Source organism: Staurois parvus, unplaced genomic scaffold (genome assembly GCF_062004578.1).
Source record: "Staurois parvus isolate SC_StPar_1 unplaced genomic scaffold, SC_StPar_1.0 ptg000313l, whole genome shotgun sequence".
Lineage (NCBI taxonomy): Eukaryota > Metazoa > Chordata > Amphibia > Anura > Ranidae > Staurois > Staurois parvus.
In genome coordinates, this window is record NW_028318109.1 from 39359 (window position 1) to 54847 (window position 15489).

Below are 15489 nucleotides of genomic sequence, written 5' to 3' on the forward strand. Positions count from 1 at the left end.
TTTACCATAGTGGCCCAGAAAACCCGGAATGGATTTCACCTTAAACTCCCAAGTATGATCGCATGTGAGGTGACACATGGGGGTTTATTTACTAAAGCTGGAGAGTGCAAAATCAGACTCACTTCTGCATAGAAACCAATTAGCTTCCAGGTTTCATTGCCAAAGCTTCATTGAACAAGCTGAGGTTAGAAGCTGATTGGTTTCTATGCAGAAGGGAGTCTGATTTTGGACTCTCCAGCATTAGTAAATAAACCCCATAGTGTCCATTGATCACCTCGCCGTTCATACTGTCACAATATATACATATATATATACACACACACACACATTATATTGCCAAAAGTATTTGGACAACCCTCAAAATCCTTGGATTCAGGTGTTACAATCACCTCCATGGCCACAGGTGTATAAAATCAAGTACCTAGGCATGCAGACATTATAAAAAAGTGAAAGCAACTGGGAACAACAGCAACTCAGCCACGAAGTGGTAGGCCATGTAAAATGAAAGAGCGGGATCAGTCAGCACATGCTGAAATGCACAGTGCGCAGAAGTCGCCAACTGTCTTATAGCTAAAGACCTCCAAACTTCACGTCAATAGCTAAATACCTCCAAACTTCACATGGCCTCAACGACAATGCATAGAGAGCTTCATGGAATGGGTTTCCATGGCCCAGCAGCTGCATCCAAGCCTTACATCACCAAGTGCAATGCAAAGCATTGGATGCAGTGGTATACAGCACGCCGCCACTGGACTGGGGTTGAGCTTGGCCCCTTAGTTCCAGTGAATGGAACTCTTAAGGCGTCAGCATACCAAGACATTTTGGACAATTTCATGCTCCCAACTTTGTGGGAACAGTTTGGACATGGCCCCTTCCTGTTCCAACAGGACTGCGCACCAGTGCACAAAGCAAGGTCCATAGAGACATGAATGCGTGAGTTTAGGGTGAGGAACTTGACTGGTCTGCACAGAGGGATGAATTAGAGTGGATACATCGAGCCAGGTCTTCTCGTCCAACATCAGTGCTTGACAGTGCTTCTGGAAGAATGGTCAAACGTTAACATATACACTCTGTGGGCACTCACTCCTTAAAGGAGTAATGTTACAACAGTGTAAGAATATGTTACAAGCCTGGCCCTTAAGTACTGAGCCCAGGGCCACTGTGGTCTCACACTGTTCACCCAGTAGCATCTCCCAGCACCATCCTGGCCAAGCCAGGTGTATACTCACCTCCCCAGATATAGGTCACAGGCAGGCACACAAAAAAAGAGACATCTGGATCTTCTGCTTTGCTTTACTGTAAATGTATGGATACATAATAATCCTTTACACGCAAATACAATCTATGACAGAACAGCAATGCTCATTTCTCATCTGTTTAGTGTACATACTTCTTCACTTCTACTCTCCCTAGGCTTAGCCCACTAGGGAGGAGGGTTTCTTGGAATTCACCAGCCAGAGAAGGCCACTGTCCAGATAAACTACAGTACCTCCTGCTGAATAAGGACCTAGGCATTCCCAGACACACCCTGATCATTGCATAGAGGTGATGATCCCTTTTCACTGTGCATTGAAGAGGCTGGAGATGGAGAGGTGACAGAAGAACTTGATATTTTGGACCAGAAAGTTGAATTGCCTATACAAAAAATTGGCGTGTCACCTGTTTTACTGTGCAGTGTGGAAATGTGTGGAACTTGTCAGGGACGGACTGACCATTTGGAAACACGGGCACTGCCCGAAGGCCCGGGGTCAGTAGGGGGCCCAATGAGATGTCCCTGGTACCTTTTTCATAGGCTTTTTTGAGTTTGGGCAAGGACTCAGGGGCCCCATGATCCCCTATTGCCCGGGGGCCCCATGAGTTATCAGTCCACCCCTGGAACTTGTATAATTGGCTGTAGAGAATTACAAATCCTTTGACTTCGTGTGAAATAATAAACGTACATGTATTTTACCTGTGGTTAAGGAATTTTAGGCTCTTTGCTTTACAGCAACTCTGTCACAAGAAACAAGAATTTTAATAAAAGCCACCTACAAAAGAATGAAACATATTTATCTCATTTGTGGATAAAAAGTCTTCACGTCACTCAGCTGAAGAACTATGGCCTTTTATATCCAACATGTTTCTGAGTGTGTTGGATGCCTGTTTCTCTCCCAGCATACTGTGGTTCTATCCACAAATCCCAGTCAAGAATTATATTCAATTTGATGCCCTTTCCAGTCCCATCCTTAAATAGACTGTAAATGAAATTTATTTTTCAAAAAACAAACATATACTTACCCGTTCTGTGCAATAGAAGTGCACAGAGCGGCTCCAATCCTCTTCTCGGGTCCCCCGCCGGCACTCCTGGCTCCTCCTCTCTTGTTGCTACCCTCAATAGGAAACCGATGGGGGGGCACTTCTGCGGGCTTGCTCCTGCGTCCTTTGACACAGACAGAGGGACTCAGCCCCATTCCCTTGTCACTGGAGTTCACTGACAGGAGCGGGAGCCAATGGCTCCCACTGCTATCGATTTGCCCAGTGAGGAGGGACAAAGCTGAGAGAGCCGCACAGTGCACAGTGGTGGATGGAATGGGGCTCAGGTAAGTATAATGGGGGGTGAGGGGGCCAGTTTGTGACACAGAAGGTTTTTTATCTTAATGCATATAATGCATTAAGGTAAAAAAAAACCTTGAGGCTTTAGAACTACTTGAAACATTCCAGTTTAACCATGCCCACATTGTGAAGCTGTTCAGATTTATTTTCAGAAAACTAATTGCTTTTAATTGTTTGAATTGAAGGGAAGCCAATCATTCTGATTGCACCTTCTCCCTCTCATTTGGCTGGGCACTACATTGTCTGGGGATGTATAGATAGATAGATAAATATGATAGATAGATAGATAGATAGATAGATAGATAGATAGATAGATAGATAGATAGATATCCTATTGTTCGAGCAATACCAAGGTGGCTCTGGATACATCACAGACATCATAGGCATACAGAAAAAACACGCACCACTGAAAGGTGCACCAAAACAAAGCATAAAAGAGTCCAAACTAATTTATTGTTTACAGAAAAAAAATCCAATGCATTTCAGAGTCAATAAAAAAAAAACTCTTATATTTATTGCTCATGCAGATGCTGCTAGCCAGTAACTCTCCTAATCCAGCAGTTAGCTTCTCTACACAGATTCACGCAGGAAAGCCCTATGTTGATTTAATTCAAGTTTCTTATTTTACCTGAAGCCCTGTTAAAAATGGAGTTTATTTTTCTGATTCCTGAAATGTATTGGATGTATTTTTAGTATAAACCAATAAATGAATTTGGACTCTTTTATCTTTTGGTCTGGTGCTCTTTCCTTTGGTGCATTTTTTTCTTTTCTGTCAACCTGCTGGGCACCCACTTGTGGGTAGCCCTATGTTTTTGAGCAGTCTAACCTGAAGCAGTGAACTCTGAGTGTTTTTTTCCTTTCACCACTTTGTATGAACTCACATCAAAGTCCCAATGCATGTTCTTTTTTTTTTCATCTTTTTCATCATAGGCATACAGGCACAAAACACCACATACCAAGGTCTATGTAACATGTAAGCATCAGTAACACACAAGTATAAATAGATTATACAGTTGGAGAACTAAGTCTCAATAATATGAATCCTTTAAACATGTCCACCAGATTCTCTACTAATTGGTACACTAATTGGATACACCCACTAACTGTTGCAACACATCATGATAGGTTTTGCATGTGGTTATCTTTTCCTCTCATAGAAAAGTTTAACTCCAATGTTAACTAGGAACTATGGCTTCTATTACAAACATATACACATAAATTTACCATTAATGTATAAGGCATGCTTACAAAAAAACTCAATATGATGTAGATAAAAGCAACAATATAGATATTAGTGCAATACAAGGAATCATGCCAAAAACATATATAGTATAATAGTATATAAAAGTAAATTTGTGCACAGGTTGCAACCTAAAGCTGACTATAACTATAGACTGTGAAATCTAGATATTCTGTGTGCTTCAATTCATTTACCACTTTATGCTAATCAATTTAAAATTAATTACCTATATTGTATTTGTAGTGGTATTTCTATCTGAAAATTATTACTAGTTTAATGAAAAATTAAATCAAAACTAAAGTATCTATTGCAGCAAAGTTAGATGTAGAAATGAGAAGAATGTTTTTAACTAATAGGGAATGGTAGATTAAATACAAAGCTGGCCGGAATGACTGCGCAAGTATAGTGCCAGTCCTGTGATTACAGCCACAATGGGACCTCCATGTTGGCAGTAGTGATATGTTAAGCCTGTCTATATTTCATGCAATTTCCAATTGGCATGAAATCTCAAAGCGTATTATTGAGATCTCTTCTGTTTAAAATGGTTTTATCTGGTTTACTATCCAGCTCTATGGTCAGGCTTATTTAGAGGCACAGAGTGGATTGGTCCCCTTAGCTATATCATTGCATAATAATTACAAAATTTGCGAAGCTTAGCAGGTCTGCATTGCTGTGAATTTCAATCAACAGTTGAAAACTTTTTTTTGCATTGAACAAAGAGCATACTGAGGTGTTAGCCTTAGTGGACTCTCTAACCGGCCAATTTACTCTCTAAAAAGCACATATAATGAATAACATGACCTTATGTGACAGTAGTTTTAACCCCTTGACGCCAACGTAACACAAATATGCGGCCTCACAGAACTAGGATTTTTTCTGTGGGGCCACATATTTGTGTACCTGTCTTTGTGCTGGAAGCACGCCGCATGGCGCACTCCCAGCACAAAGACCACGGTGTCACTGAGAGCACTGGGTCCCGTTCTAATGATCGGAACCCAGGACTCCAGATTCCAGGTCACATGATCACTGAGATAGCCTCTGATTGGCTATCACAGTTATCAGTCACTGTACAGAGTGACCCCTTGTTTTTTTCTCTCTTTATGATTGGATGAGAGAGATACATTTCATATCTCTAACTCCTGGCATAGAGGGGAAAAAAGTTTGGTAAAAAAAAAAAAAAAAAAAAATATATATATATATATATATATATATATATATATATATATATATATATTAAAAAATAAAATCAAAAATAAAGAAAGAATACCTAGATCAAGGTTTGATCTAGTTCAGTGCCAGGGTTAGTGTTTGGGTCAAGGTCAGGGTTAAATATCAAGGTCAAAAGGTCAGGATTTTAAAAAAATTGGTGTCGGTGTCAATGTCGATGCCAGTGTGTTTTTAGGTAAAAAAAAGACAAAAACAAAATGCGCACTATTGTTTCTTGGCTGTCCTATGGGTATAAACATCGCCAAGATACGCTCCTTCCTTACCCCAGACACCACTAAACTACTCGTACACTCCCTGATTATCTCACGCCTTGACTACTGCAACTCCCTCCTCTCCGGCCTACCCCAGTGCAAACTCTCCCCGCTTCAGACCATCCTGAACTCAGCGGCCAGACTCATCCACCTCACCAGCCGCTCCACCTCTGCCACCCCCTCTGCCTCTCCCTCCACTGGCTCCCCATTGCCCAACGCATTAAATTCAAACTGCTCACTCTGACCTATAAGGCCATTCACAACACTGCCCCTAACTACCTCACCGACCTGATTCCCAGGTACCACCCTACCCGTACCCTTCGCTCTTCACAGGACCTCCTTCTATCTTGCTCCCTGGTCTCCTCCTCCCACGCACGACTGCAAGACTTCTCCAGGTCCTCCCCCATCCTCTGGAACTCACTACCCCAATCCATCAGACTGTCACCTTCCCTCCTCACCTTCAGGCGCTCCCTTAAAACCCACCTCTTCAGGGAAGCCTACCCCACCCTCACCTAACAGCCGCTGCCCTTCCCTCCTCCTACCACTCCATCCCCCACAGCCATTTCCTCCTCCCCTCCCTCCTAGATTGTAAGCTCGAAAGAGTAGGGCCCTCTTACCCCTTGTGTGCTGTTTGTTGTTACTGTACTGTTTCATGTATTGTCCCCCCCTCTATTGTACAGTGCTGAGCAAACCCTTTGGCGCTATATAAACTCGATATAATAATAATAATAATAAACAACAGATAACATACACATATATGGTATTGCTGCGATCGTCAAGAGCTGGAGAATTTATTTTGGGTTGTTCTTTGGTGGTAGGTTATGGTCGTAACAAGAAGCACACAGCTAACTAAAAAAGATTATTTTTTTTTTACTATTTTGGGCCAGTTTTCCTTTGATAATAAAAAAAAACAGGAGATATCTATTAACCATTTACCACCAAATTAAATCCCAATTTGTCCTGAAAAAAACAAGGTTAATTTCACCTGGATGTACAAAGTAGTTGTGATGATATGTACGGTTTTACTAACACATGTGAATGTTGCAAAATTGTGCTTAGGCATTTAGATTTATTTTACCCTTAGGCATGAAGGGATTAATATGGTTGTTGTGTATTTGATAATAAAGATTTTTGTTAAAATCTATGTCTGCAAAGAAAATAGACATTTATAATCAATGTTAAAAATAAGGGACTGGTTGTATGCTGTAGTACAAAGAAGACAAGTGAGCTTTATCCCAGAGCAATCAATCACATTTCAGCAAATTGGATTGTCACTAATGAATACAGCTAGGATGCATTCATACCAAAGTGCAATAACATCATTAATTTACTGCTGGTGGAACCAACATAAAGTGTTTTACAAAACCAAAAATATTAAGGACACCGCAGGTTTAAGCTTTACATACTTTGTTTAAGGATATGTGACTTGGGTTATAATGTAAATATTTCTTTATACATATTCAAATAGGGATATATGGTATATTTAAATTTCAGTGCTTAATGTTGTCAATAGGAAAGCAAAGTGTAGTAAAATAGATACACTATAAACTTACTATATTTTGATTTGTTTGATGACGTGTGATGGTGGTTTTAATGTCAAAAAAAAAGATATACTAGTTGAAATAAGATATGCAAATTTGTGCTACTGCATTTTTGTAATGTTTATAGCCATGCAGACTCCAGCACTGTTGTGCAATACATGCAGTGCATTGCTTTCTTTAGACTCTTCTATACATTCAAAGAAATGGATACTAAAAGCATTCCCTTGTTGAGGAGAAAAAAAACACAGATTAAGACAATTAAACACCTGGCACTTTTAGTTTGTAACAAATTATTTAATTTCTGGTTCATTTACGCCACCATCTCTTCTAATAAAACAGATAAACCCTATACTTCTTGAAGTGATTGAGCAATACAATAATTAACTATAGAAATAGGCAAAGACATGACATAGAAAAAATATCTTTTAATCAAAATGTTTAATAAATGAATCACCATTTTGTAGTGATTATCTATCATAGAAGTATTTTTTATATAAAAATACTCAAATACTAAGTCACTACCCATACTGTACTGATAGCTGCTATACAAATTCAAATGTAAAAAGTGTTAAAAAAGGTGATTTTCCTTTTTACTTCATCCACTCCTTTTACTGTTATCAGTAATCTTGTTGAAACCTTGTTTGTTAAGAGTAATTCTCACAATTGTATCTGAGTTATTTTAAATACTCCCTGATAGGTGAACATATTCATGAATTGCAGGGTAGCTACAGTAGCCAAACTCACTCCCCCTATTTGCAACCTCTACTTCTGTACCACTAGCAATGCATATGGAGCTTCTTACTTAGCTGTATACCATGAAAAGCATTACCAAATAAAAACTTTAAAAAAAGCCATGGCAATGGGGCTCATGTACGTGTATGTGTATATATTAAGACTATCCTGTAACTATTCTGTCACATTTATGTAAACTATCATCATTTGTGTCTTTTAGGTCAGTTCTGACACAAAGAGTGAAAAAGGTGACCTTGTGAGTATCTTTAGGATACTTATGTTGCTAAGAGAAACCATTATTATTATGCTGGCAAATAATATTAACATCTTTGATTCATTAAAAGAGCACAAAATTGAGCCAGTCTCCAAATGCCTAAGTTGCTTGAGTTGGCTGTTCAATATATTTTCAGACATTTCAAGAAGCCTGCCCTGATGCAAGTTTTTATGTGGGTAACATTATTAAGAAATCATTTTGATTATGGGATTATCAATATCAACTGCACAAACTATTTAAACCATCCTACACAAAAGGCTACAAATCCTTTTCTATATAACCTATCAAGGTACTGTAGAAATCAATGAGATCATCTGACATCTTCAATATTATTATTATGTGAAATGTATAAAATGGAAATAAAAAATACAGGCTGAATGATTTATTGTAATAGCCTCATGATGATTGATATAGACACTGATTGTGCAAAACTGTAGACAAATAGGCTTCATTTTTCAAAACATTATCGTTGGTGTCAGTAGTTAAATATGTACTTTTCAGATTGAAATTTTTAAAGATTTAAAGCCATTTCTTGTTCACATGGCATAGCCTAACGTGTTTTCATTTTACAAAATTAATAGTATGTATCAAATAAAAAGGCATACATTTTCCTTTTACAATCATTGTTTCTTTCCCTGTATTTTATATTAAAGCTTAATGTGATTTGCGGTTTATCCTGTACAATTTCTTAGATCTTGATGCAATTATTGAAAGTGTTTGCAAAGTTTGCGGAGTTAAACTGCTCAGAATATAATTAATATTTTACTTTTTTTTAGGGAGTGACTGGAACTAAAGGAGAACAAGGAGTAAAGGTAATTTATTGAAAAGCTGATCTTTTTTTCAAGCAGTATTGTTGAGTCATTCCCTAAGGCGATGGGAACAGTGGGTGGCCCTTGTATTACATGTATTCCATATGGCAGACTTAATTTTAATTTGTACATCTTCAAGGCATTTTACATGGGCAACTTTGAGAAAACAGATAAATGACCTCAGGGAATATACAGTATTCAACTACTGGTCCTGCCTACAGGCTCATATAGGCTCATGCTGATATACACCTTCTGCTGTGGGCACCATTGTGTGAGCAGTGGGATGGAAAATACAAACAGGCATTGGCTTACTTCATGTACAGTTTTACTCAGAGGTGGCTGTACCACCTGCAACCTGACTGTAGAGTTAATTGAAGTCAGCAAAGAAAGCATTAATATTTATGGCAGTGGTGTCCAACTTAAAAGGAGTCAAGGGCCATAATTGTACCCACAAGTAGAGTTGGGGGCATCTAACTGAACCAGTTTCTATATACGTTCCAAAAATATTGAATGCAAATATATTTGTATTATATTATGCTGAAAACAGCATATTTTTTAAGGTTAGTTTTAATAGCTGGGTGCATACTTAAGTACCCACTTTTCAAACAAATGTCTTTGATCCATGAGTGCTAGACTTATCCTTACTCCCCAAACAGAATGTATGTACAAGGAAAACAGCTGTACTCCGCCCTTCCAACTTCCATCAAAATTTTATTAGTTAAGTTGCTTGAGATCATTACAAGTATGTGAACTAATGAAGATTTTAAGAAATCTGGAAAAATCTAATTAAACTGTTTTCAACTGTTTTTGTAAACGATTTGTACAACAGTCGTAGGCATGGAAGGAAACAGCTGACATCAAACATTATATGCCTGGTACCAAAGCAATCTGCTTTTCCTTGCAAGCTCCATGTACGAGTATATCCAAATATTGTTAATTTCTTGATTGCTACTAACAATAATAATAATTTAAATTTAAAAAATTATAAAAATCTTTTCGTTCCTCATTAAAAGGTCCCAGAGGGGAATTGTTAAATTAAATTAGACAAGTTGAGTATATTTTTGAATCACAGATAATTGATAAAAAAAATCCTAACATCTACAATTCTCACATTTTAATTCTCTTGGTATTTGAAACTATACTACTCACAAAATCATTATTGCCATCACCTCTTTGAATATTACAAACAGTTTACTAAACAGGTATTCAGGTAGAAGGAATCATTCCAAATGGGTTTAGGATGGCCAAAAAGAATGCATACACTGCAGAATAATGAAAGCTGTACAGACATGGGCTCTTCCCATCAATGTCTCTGTGACTAAATCAAGGTAACAAGTCAAACAGCATTGTTTCCAAAAGACTATAACAGAGAATCAAGCTGAGAATTTCAGAACACAGCTATTTGCAGTTATCCTTATAGACAGCATTCTCTAAGGTCAAAGGACAAAGGCCACCCCAATGGAATACTCTGGAAATAATTAGGGAGGAGCTCTCCACATTAGCTGGATCTTCTGGAGAAGCTACTTGCTATTAGGCAACAGCCCAGCTGCCTGACACAGAGAGTGGAGGGCCACTCACCTGGCTACAGAACACTTGCCCAGGTACCTCTGTTTCATCAGATCTGGACTCCCTGAGATCCTGAGAGTGGAATGTATACCCTCTGTGCATGTCCAGAAACCAATGGAGTTGAGGGAAAATGAGGAAAAGGGGCCTGTGACTACATCTGAGTATGATGAGAAAATAGGCACTCTACTACATTAGAAGATTAGATTTAAATTTTCTGATTTATATTTGACTGTGTCAGTTTCATTTTAGGGTGAGCCAGGACATCCAGGATTGCCAGGATTTGCAGGAGCTCCAGGTCCACAGGTAATATTCTTGATTATACTTTGTTTGGCAGAAATTACCACTGAACAACATATAGGTCATCTGCACTCCTTTTTCCAATGAGAAAATGCATATATGTTACTTTAACAGATCTGAGAATTGGGTATGAATAACAGATACATTAGACATACAGACAACAGGTTATATGAAAGTATTGTAAAAAATAAGGCAGACAGTTGTGTAAGTGGTACTTTGCTTTCTCAAATATTGTGAAATAGACAAGGATATTGTGGTCTTTTGGCACTGCCTCTACAAGGTGGTTATTGAATCCTGTGTTAATTTTTTATAGCATGTCTTTATTAACTGTGGATTTTCTTTACAATGTTTTTAGGGAGAAAAAGGGGAACCTGGATCGGTCGGGCAACAAGGCACACCAGGAGGAGTGGTATGCTTAGCTTACTGAAATAGCATAAAATGTTTTTAGCATTTGAACAATTGTGTAAATATATGTTTTGATTATAACAGAGCTTAACAGATCTGTATGGAAGGTAATTTTTTTTTTTTAAATGTTAAAAAATAATCTTGTATCATTTACAACCTTATTTGTTCAATTAATCAATATATATCTTAACATAGTAATAAGATGTACAAAATCCCAAATACATAGACTTATTTTAGGATATGTACCATCATGTATTATTTAAAACAGAGTTACTTTTCCTAAACGCTTGATTCTATGTCAAGGAATGCATAGCGCCCAGTCAGCATCAACTTTATTGAAATCAGACAAGTACAAGATGTATTCTGATTGACAACTGTGACCTTCTGTACCTACTAATTAGCTTCTATGAACATTCTTTATTGACCAAGACTGATGGTTGCTGATTGAGTGCTACAAACTAATATGTGTTGCGCATCTTATTGGAATTATTGAGTAAGGCTGAATGTTTCACTTTCTCCATCTGAGGACCAGTGAATGTTATTTTTGGAGAAATCTATCAGGTAGAACACCACAGAAGAGACTTTATTATGTATAGAATTATTAGATGACAAAGAATTGAACAAATTGTCCTTGCTACTTTGTTGGTTTAAAAATCCTTCTCTAGATCTCAACTGACAGAAGCATGAGAAAATATGCTTATTATTTAGCAAAAAAGGTTTATCTACACAATCAGTAAGCTCAGGAGAGTTTTAGTTTCTTAATATGAGTTGGCCATGACAGGCTTATGTCTTTTTTCATTTTCTTTTTTTAACTATACTATTATATATTATATGTCTCTTTTCCGTGGTAGCCATTATGAAGATTAAAACTATTGTACTTCTCCAGTTATATTATTCTTATTGCACTTCATAACAACCATTGCTGGGACAGCTATTGATAGAAACTAAGACAGAATCTTTTTAACTGACAAAATCTGGCTGTGGAGATTCAGTTGCATGCTTTATCCCATAGTGTGTAATGACCTGACTGAAATTCTCAGTCTTTAGTTGTCCCTTCTTAAAGTGGACTTAAAATGTTAGGGTGGTTTGAGTGGGTGAACAATATTGGTTTTGTTTTGCTTTGTTTATTCACTTTATAAAAGTCAACCAACATTTAATAAATGTTTTTTTGGGAAATGCACAATATAGAATAGGATTAATGTAATGAATCAAATAGTTTGTTTCTATTTCAAGGTGTTCTAATGTTCTCTTTTTATGTAACAGGGATTACCTGGAGAAAATGGCATCCCAGGAAAACAGGGCAGTAAGGGGGAGAAGGTAATTTTTTTAAATCTTTTTTCTTAACTGTAATTTTTAGAAAGACAGTTTCTAACATATGTGTCTTATTTGAAGTTTACACATTTATGAGTAATTTTTATAAATAAGTACTTGCTATGTGATACATTTCTTTAAAAAAATAATAAGTCATATATGTGCTGGGCACTGTTACTAATCCATAACAAGGATTACAGTACACAAAAATAATTAGGCAAATGTATGTATGGTACAACCCAAAGTGGACACATTTAATTTTTTTAAGCCAGAGTAAGCCTCGATCTGTAAATTTTTACCATGTGGTATACCCCACCATGACGCAGAACCCTCAGGGCCTATTTCCTTCTCAGCTACCAGAAGACAAGCAGCAGCACATAAACAATACACCTTCACAGCCAACATTCTAAAAAAGTCTAATGCTAGGTACATTACAAATCATCCTTTCATGTGACCTGCAAGAGAGCCAAAAAATGGTAAAAATGTTCCAAAGGAAACAAATCAAATGCAATTGCAATGCTAATTTCAGAAAAATACAATTAAAAGGAATATAAGCACATACTTAAATACAAATGTGACTCTTAGAACAGAAAAGGATGCCCTGCTTCCTGGGTTCAGTTTGGGCATGTTCCTGAGTTTAGTTTGGGGCAAGTTCAGAAAACAAGACTAAATTTTGGGTGCCGAAACCGAACCCTCTTGAAGTCAATGGGAGCGGAATGTTAAAAAATAGAAATATAGTATTGGCCATTTTCTAGGCTAATATGCTAGAGATTTTCAAACAAATGGCATTGGAGGACTTTTTTTTAAAAAAAACATTGATAGGGAGCAGTGATTTAGTGAGGCTTTAAGTCAAATATTAAAATGTTAAAATTCTATTAAAAAAACATTCTTGAAAAATGCCTTTAACATGTGGTGCATCTGTATGCTGTATACAACCTACTACAACAACACTGACATTTCCAAAGGAAAAAAAGTGTGTTTAAGTACCCAATAAAATGACAGCTTCCAGTGGCTTTTTTCTGTTTGTAAACAAAGAGGTCAGGGAATCCCTACCTCTTGCACTCCTGAGGATTTACCCCCCTTCCTAACCAGGCCTCTTTTTCTATACAGTGCTGCACTACTTCAACTGGTAATTGCACAGTCATGCAATGCTGTACCCAAACAAAATGTATGTCCTTTTTTCTCACAAATAGAGCTCTCTCTATTTTTTTTGTCATTTTCCAAAAACGTATGGTAAATAGATAAATTCTTCTATTGACCCAACATGCCTCTCAGCAAATAGTTTAGGGTGTCTACTTTCCAAAAAAGGGTCATTTTGGGGGGTGGGGGCATTTTATGCCCAGCATTAGAAGTTTATGCCACTCTTCTAACCACCTGAAGACCAAGCCTTTTCTGACACTTTTTTTGCTAGGAAATTACTTTGAACCCCCAAACATTATATTTTTTTAAAGCAGACACTCTAGTGAATAAAAGGGTGGGTGCTTCAATTTTTTATGTCACATAGTACTCGCGCAGCGATTTTTCAAGTGCAATTTTTTTTAAAAAAATAAATTTTTGTCACTTTTAATGCACAAAAACACAATACATTGGCCAATTATTTTGTAAAATATGAAAGATGATGGTATGCCAAGATACCAAACATGACATGCTTTAAAACTGTGCATGCCCCGTGTAATGGCGACAAACGGTATACATTTTTAATATCTATAGGCAATGCTTTAAAAGCCTTTAAAAGCTACCATTTTAGATTTACAGAGGGGGTCTAGTACTAGAATTACTGCCCTTGATCTGACGTTCGCGGCGATACCTTACATTCATGGTGCAACCGCTATTTACATACTGGAACAGGGTCAAAATATGGGGGGGGCCTTTTTTTTCTTTATTTTAATTAATTTTATTTTTTTTAAATGACATATGTTATCACTGAAATGCATGAAGCGCATTATCATCTCCTATCTATGCCTGGTCATGGCAACAGAGAACACGGACATATGATGAATCAGGTCTGCGGACCAATACAACCGCAACTCATTCTGTTTTGTAATGCCCATGTTGAGGGTTAGACCCAAAAAAGTTTTAAATTCAGAAACCGTAATGTGTTTCCATGTGAATGGTCTGGCAAGGTTTGAATTTGGGTTTGCGGCGGGTTTGCGGCGAAAGTGGGGTGGGGAAAGTACGGGTGCTGCAGAATCTGTAGGCTGCCAATCAGGATTTGCACACTAGGGGCTCTATTCATGTGCGAATTCTTGGTGGCTGTGGGACACTACTCGTGCTCGCCACCGCACCAGCTTGTGCTGTACTTATGGGACTCGCCATGTTACCAAGTGATACTGCAGTGCTGGACCAAGACCAAGATATACTAGGCCATTGGTGCTCGCCAGTTCACCAAAAAGTAGTGTGGCACTAGTATTGGCACTCTGCTGCATATGAGACAAGTCATGCGATCCTAGCACTTTGGCTTCATGGGGTCGGCTATGCCTGATCTTAACAGGGACCTCTTCTCCATCGTCAGAGCTACCTGTCAGGGTGCCTCTGCTGTCTACAGTTTCGTATTCTGAGGCTGATTGTGTCAGGGAGTCTTCCCCATTGCTCTCACCTGACATGCTCAGAATCCTGTAGGCCTCTTTACTAGTGTACCTTTCATTGGCCATTTTGGACTAAAAATTTACAGGTACCTAGTGCGAGTCAAGGGAAAAAGAGCACCTGGCTGCTTGAACCGCCACAAAAAAAATACCGGCAAGTGCTAGCAAAGATCAGGCCTGATTCTGTGAACACTGCTGTTTTGTGTGCAATGTATTACAGGTGAAAGTGATCAGAAATTATACTGACACTGTACTTCTTGTTGGGGGGGGGGAGCGTTGGGGCTAAATGCTAGTGCTGTCAGAGAACAGGGATGATCCTGCTAACACTGCATTTTTGGGGACACTAATACTAAGGGGGCACTAGTATAGTTTTGTTCGTGATCAATATATTGATCCGTACAAACACTATACTAGTAGTCGTGATGATCAGCGGCCTATAGTGTGAGTGTGATAGTGTGTGGGCAATCTGACGCTAGCTGACCCCAGCTGGGAGGGACGCTAACTGACCCTGACGCTATCTGACATCGCTAGTGGTTCTAATACAGTGATCAGCAAAAAATACTGTACACTGGCACTGTACTAACGGCACTGGCAGGGTGACAGGGGGCAATCAAATGGTTAAATGTGGCAATCAAGGGGTTAAAAGGTCTCTATCTAATGTG

At 38.2% G+C, this 15489-nt stretch overlaps 1 protein-coding gene across 1 annotated transcript in view; it reads left to right on the forward strand.

The window, feature by feature from the left end:
* Positions 1 to 7803: 7803 nt before the first annotated feature.
* Positions 7804 to 15489, forward strand: part of LOC149457567 (uncharacterized) — a gene marked incomplete at its 5' end in the record, with an annotated part of 278900 nt that continues 271214 nt past the window's right edge. The window contains 5 exons of the mRNA XM_089683530.1: positions 7804 to 7839; positions 8634 to 8669; positions 10482 to 10535; positions 10885 to 10938; positions 12198 to 12251. Of these exons, the coding sequence (XP_089539656.1) occupies positions 7804 to 7839; positions 8634 to 8669; positions 10482 to 10535; positions 10885 to 10938; positions 12198 to 12251 (234 nt within the window). The remainder of the gene's footprint in view (positions 7840 to 8633; positions 8670 to 10481; positions 10536 to 10884; positions 10939 to 12197; positions 12252 to 15489) is intronic.